Consider the following 6000-nt stretch of genomic DNA (forward strand, 5'->3'; position numbering starts at 1 on the left):
TTTTGAAATCGATCCGATCTTGAGTGTGGTATAGAGCACATATAGCATCACACACGACCGTGTGTCATGACTTCAGGTGTATTCAGCTTCCGGATCATCGTCGTAGAAAGGGCTCAACAGAGATGTGCACGATCGTCGATGTCGCGGTACCGGGAGACAGCAGAATAGCCGAAAAGGAGAAGGAAAAGATAGAAAAGTACCAGGACCTTGCCAGAGAACTTCGCCGCCTGCGGAATATGAAAACGAAGGTGATCCCTATTGTCGTTGGAGTACTCGGAACAACGCCACAGCAGCTGCGACGGCACTTGGACGATGTGGGTGTGCCCGATCAAGTGCAAACGTTCCAAAAAGCGGCATTGCTGGGGACGGCGCGAATCCTAAGGAAAGTACTAGAAGTCTAAGGTTCCAGGATGGAACTTGACGTGATATTGATCTCCAAGAGATATCTTGTGACGATAGAGACGATGATAATAATAAGAATGGTTATGATGATAATTATGATGATGATGATGATGATAATAATAATAATAATAATAATTATGATTATTATTATTATTATAATTAGAATAATAATGAGAATAAGAATAATAAGAACGGTAATAATGATGATGATGATGATAATAATAATAATAATAATAATAACAATAATAATGACAACAACAACAACAATGTCTTCTTTATATCTACCCTCTTCAGTGTTGCCACTGCTCTACCAGAGGGCCCAGCCGTTATTACCCTAGTCTAGCGTTGTCAGGTACCCTTACACACCTGGGTCGGGAGGTGGTGAGTAAACACATCTTGTTCAAAGGACGTAAGCAATGGGCGGGAATCAAATTCGAGTGCTCCGACCAGAGTCCGGAGTCTTATCCACTTTCCCGGAGCATCCCCATGCACATTCATTGATGTTTTCATGGGAATTCCATTTGACATCTTGAATCTGACGTCTCCCTACAACGTCACTGGCTTGACCGTTCCAATTCCCTGTTTATCAATAATAATTATGTTTTACATCAAGAGTATAAGGCACATTGTAAGGGGAGAGAGGAAGCAGATCTCTACATGAGCAATTAGTTAGCAGCCATGACGTCATAATCAGTGGCAACTTAAAGATACGTTTATGCTGCATCCATATATCGTACATGCTTGATGAGAATAATAAGCAAGCCATATGTGGCATCCCGCTGATCAACGGAGAACCATATTAATATACATATACGTCACTGCTTTCGTATCACATTTCTCAACAATCATTCTCACGCTTTGTCTCTTTTTAGGTATTATAATCCAGTTGTGGATATATACGTGGGGGGGGGGGGGGGGAGGGTTTTTAACCCCCAACCCCTTTGGGCTGCCAAGTGAAGATGCAGGCCTACGACCCCAGGAAAATGAAAGTTACGCTGAAGTCGGCTCAAGCATTATATGACTTCACACTGCGGCATGCAGTTAAAAAGATGATGCCACAACAAAACTTTTCATACTGTGCTTTGGCGTTGGCTAGCCCTGACGTATATTTAAAGTCGCCTCACACCATAGCTAGTAACGACAGCGATTCACTATATCAAACATGCAACGACGACAGCCGATTATGCCGTCTCTGGAAAAACGTGTCGTATTCCTAGGTTCGGCACGGGTCGGGAAGTCGTCAGTCATCGACGTTCTGATGGACAATACATTCAAGAAGAGTTACAGTCCGACAAATGCAAATGTACATCGACACACGGTGGAGCATGATGGGGTTACCATTAAAATGCACATCCTGGACTCTTCTGGGAAACAGAATTCGTATGGCATGAGAAATCTAGTGGCGAGGAGCTGCGATCTTTTTGTGGTTGTCTACTCACCTGATTTCCTAGGTTCCTATCAACTCGCTCTGAAGATCTGCGCGGAAATCACCGAGCAGCGAGGACACAATGTGCCGATACTTGTCATCGCCAATAAGATGGACCTCGAGGAGCGAAAGATTGGGCAGCCTGAAGCAGAGTTAATGTTTTCTCAGTGGAACACCTTTCAGAAAGATTGCTCGGCCAAAACTGGAAAGGGCGTCAAGGATGTACTCGAAAAAGTCCTGCAACTGTTGAGCCTCAAACTGGATGATCTCGAAGACGATGAGTCTCTGTTGCTACATCACTCCGGTGACAGACAGGGCAGAATGACTTGGCGTGTGACCGAAGGACTTCGACGCACTCTTGGCAAAGTCTTCTCTGGACAGAGAGAGGAACACTTGTAGACTGATGAGATCACCAGCCCTCTTGACGCTTATGGACTAGGACCTTGTGCAGCTTAGAGCCAATGTTTAGAGCATCTATTATTATGGAGGATGTGGCTGACACTATGCGCTATGGATTGATTCTTACTTTATGAATGATCAGGAAAACACCTCCGAAGTTGTTGTTGATGGCAGAAGCTGTAGTAAAGTGTTATTCTAAAAAAAGTTGTAAATAACTCGATTTTTGTTTTGACATCATTAACTTCGTATGCAGAGTCGTTTAACGGAATTAGAACGACAAAAGTCCCAGTTTCTGAGTTTGGAAAATGCTTCTGTCATTATTGTCATTTTATTATTCATGATATTGAAAGATAAAACAGGAGACGTGACAAGGGGAACAAAGGAACATAGCATATCACGGGGCAGAACACTTTGATTGAGATTTCCCTCCGTTCTGCAGGACAACATCTTTGCGCATTGTCATTTGAGGAACATGCCATAATTAGTGATGTAAACATTGTCAATGGCAGTTGGGGTCTAAACATTAATTTGGTATTTATAGGACTACTTCTAAAAACTCATGAAAGAAGAAAAATGTGAGATGACCCGACTGTGAGACAGGAAGGATGGCAAAACTTGATTTAAAGCAGGAAGAGATATAACGTAGTTTTAAATGTTTAATTTCTGTTATTTTTGTTATGTTGAGAATGACTAATACATAACTATTTTCGTAATTTTACAATATATGTATTCATTTTATTGGTAATGTCTTCTTTTCTCTCTTTTCACTTCCCCCGGCAGCCTTATTTTTTATTTCATTTTATTTATCTATTTTTTTTTGTTGCTCAGTAGTATCCTGTATGAATATCAGTTTACTTGGAAAACACAAAACCCTTCAACAGGTCAGCGCACCCATTTTTTGCTTCTTTTTATACGTTAGTAACTGTTGATAGTTTAAATTTGTTTATTTGATCCCGTTTTTAATTCCCGGAGATTATGAGAGTATATGAGCGAGAGTACATTATATTCATCAGGCATATTTTATGATTATCACACCACATCAGATTATCTTATGATACAGTATTTATATTTCCTGTTGTTATACTCCTATCAATATTTGTAAACGCTCACTACATTGTGCATTTGACTGTTTGTAAACATTATGTGATCAAAAACGCAGTTTAAGCGTGACGAATGTACAGTTATATTTATAATCAGTAACGCCGTGTGGTGAGAGAATGAGAATTTGTACGTGTCTGTATGTGTTTATGTGTTTGTGTGTGTGTGAGTCATGAAGAGATGATTTTGTGTGTATGTGTTTATAATAATGAGAGTACCTGTGTTTGCGCGTGCGTGTAAGTACGTGTGTTTGTGAGAGAGGGTTGAGAGGGAAGATGTGAATAGAATGTTTGTTTGTTTGTTTGGTTTATTTCTGCATTTTCTTTCTCCGAATACAATTGCAAATGAAAACAAAATGATACAGATACATACAAATTAATACAAAAAAAAATCATTTGCGTAACAACATTCAGTCTGAAGTGGCATAATTATGAATCAAAATAACATATTAAGGCTTACTGTATCTAATAACAAAGGAGAAATCAATACAGGGGACCGTCATCTTAAGCAGAGCTTGACGTGGATGAGGCCCTATCTGAATATGTGATACCAATGTAATACAACACCAATTATATATGTACTCATAAAACTCTTAATCTTAATACACAAAACACATTTTGCTACAGAAAAAAAAAACAGAAAAGAAAAATAGTGACTTGGCGCTTTAGAACAAGAAAAAAAAAACAGCACGCAGCACCATTGACTGCTGCATGGTATAGTAGACAATTAAAGTGTAGGTGTGTGCGAGTGACAGTGCGTCGTGTGTGCAGGTGACAGTGCAAGAGAGAATAAAGAAGAATGTGAAGAAAGGAAGTATCTGCATGGGTCCCTTTTATTCAGTTTATGTTTATTCGTCACGTACAGTGTGTTGAATGTAGTGAATGTAATATATTTTATAATGAGTAATGTTGTAAATGATATAGTTATCTTTTTAATAGTGATGAATAATTTGAAAATTTTAAATAATTTTTTTAAATCAAATTTGTATTGTGGTATTATGCGAGAACATTTTTATATAATAAACCATACCATACCATACCATACCATACCATACCATCTACCATACCATACCAAATTTTTTATGATTATCACCTGTCACGTGAAAATTACGGAAACCGAATGAATACTAAAAACCTCCAAAGACTGTTCAACCTTGGTCTTGTATACAACGTGTCGGCCGGTATAATTATCATTATCTGTGTGTGATATCATCTGACAACATTTTAATCTGTGAAAGTTCGCTCACTTTTATTACACTTGTAAAGTTTATATGATAGGAACTGATGAGTAATATAACTAAACCAAAGCGCTGCCCGAGAGGCCGGCTAGCAGCATTGAATTGCCTTGTAAGATAACGAAATAAACCGTTATTGTTGTATTATTTGCATATTAATCTCTTCTACCCGTTTTCACCAAAGGACAAACTATACATGCAAATCACAATTATTGATTTATTTGTTTCCAGACTGTAGGTCCCACGGTTTGCTCATAAAGCATTAACATTTAATGCTAATGGTTGGTATAGTTTCGGATGAGATGCCATGGGGCTTCAGGTTTCCAACTTTTTTGTTATTTTTTTTCTTCAATAGACAGATAGGTACGAGAAACCTCTTGTGAAACATGAAAGAGCATATGATTGGTTTTGAAATGGCTGAGAATCAAAAACAAAGCGATTCTAATAAAAGCGGGAACCAACTTTTTATTAGGATCGCTTTGTTTTACTTTGTCTTTTTATATCTCAGACATTTCAAAACCAATTTTCATTAAATAAACTTTGAATACCTTTTAGAGTTATTGTATATGCCCTTTAACATTTTATATAGTGGTTTCTTAGTACAGCTGTATATCACAAAAGTTAAAGGCTGAATCCTTATCAGGCCTACAATACTATAGGGCCTACGGCTCTCCATCAAGCGGTCATGACTGTATAGAATAAAACCAATTCTTGTTCAAATTTGAAAGGACTTTTAAATGAAATAAAATTTGCTGTGACATGAAGAAAATGACCCTATAGTAAGACGGCGGTCCGTACTATGCATTACTCTGCAGTCTCTCCACAGAAATGCTTTCTTGACAACCTGAAGAAGAAACGACTCCAAACAGCAATGAAACAGCTTGGCTGTTGGTCCATTTTCAACCCCCTCATATTTCTTATTCTAAATATCTTTATTGGACATGTTAAGACAAAGAGAGAACCCAGCATAGAAAAACAGGAAAAAATATACATTGGTGATGCAATATACAATATGGAAATGTCGGCGTCGATGTTGCTGAACATAATATACGCTGATTACGCTACTGCATGCTATAAAAATCTGATACCTATGACAGAGTTTTACTCGGTAACTACTTCTATATAGAAATAAATGGATTTTGTGCTCTATCATTAAAAAAAAAGAAATGAAAGAGCCAAGGATAACGTTGTCGTCATATCGAACGTCAGAACGCACCGTTGGTCTTATAACTTTCAGCCGAAATCTAATTAGTTGGTAAACTAATGAGGTAATCGTCGATTTAAAACGTGACACGATAGCGATCTATATTCTATATAATGTGCGTTCCTAGCTAAACGTGTTGTACCCTGTTAAATATGCTTATACATTAAGTATTCAGTATAATACAGTATGTTGCACATTTAAAAGACAGAAAATAGTGCACGCGAGAGAGAGAGAGAG

General features: G+C 38.0%; 1 protein-coding gene across 1 annotated transcript; it reads left to right on the forward strand.

The window, feature by feature from the left end:
- Positions 1-1585: 1585 nt before the first annotated feature.
- Positions 1586-2227, forward strand: LOC139724219 (ras-related protein Rap-2a-like). Its single transcript, XM_071635363.1, has one exon. It carries the CDS (start codon positions 1586-1588, stop codon positions 2225-2227), a length of 642 nt encoding a protein of 213 aa, XP_071491464.1.
- Positions 2228-6000: the final 3773 nt, after the last annotated feature.

Source organism: Diadema antillarum, unplaced genomic scaffold, assembly GCF_040938485.1.
Source record: "Diadema antillarum isolate AM-2024a unplaced genomic scaffold, OU_Dant_1.0 scf00000208, whole genome shotgun sequence".
Classification (NCBI taxonomy): Eukaryota; Metazoa; Echinodermata; class Echinoidea; order Diadematoida; family Diadematidae; genus Diadema; species Diadema antillarum.

Coding starts and splice junctions, on each gene's coding strand:
- LOC139724219 (XM_071635363.1), top strand. CDS start 1,586: ATGCCGTCTCTGGAAAAACGTGTCGTATTCCTAGGTTCGGCACGGGTC.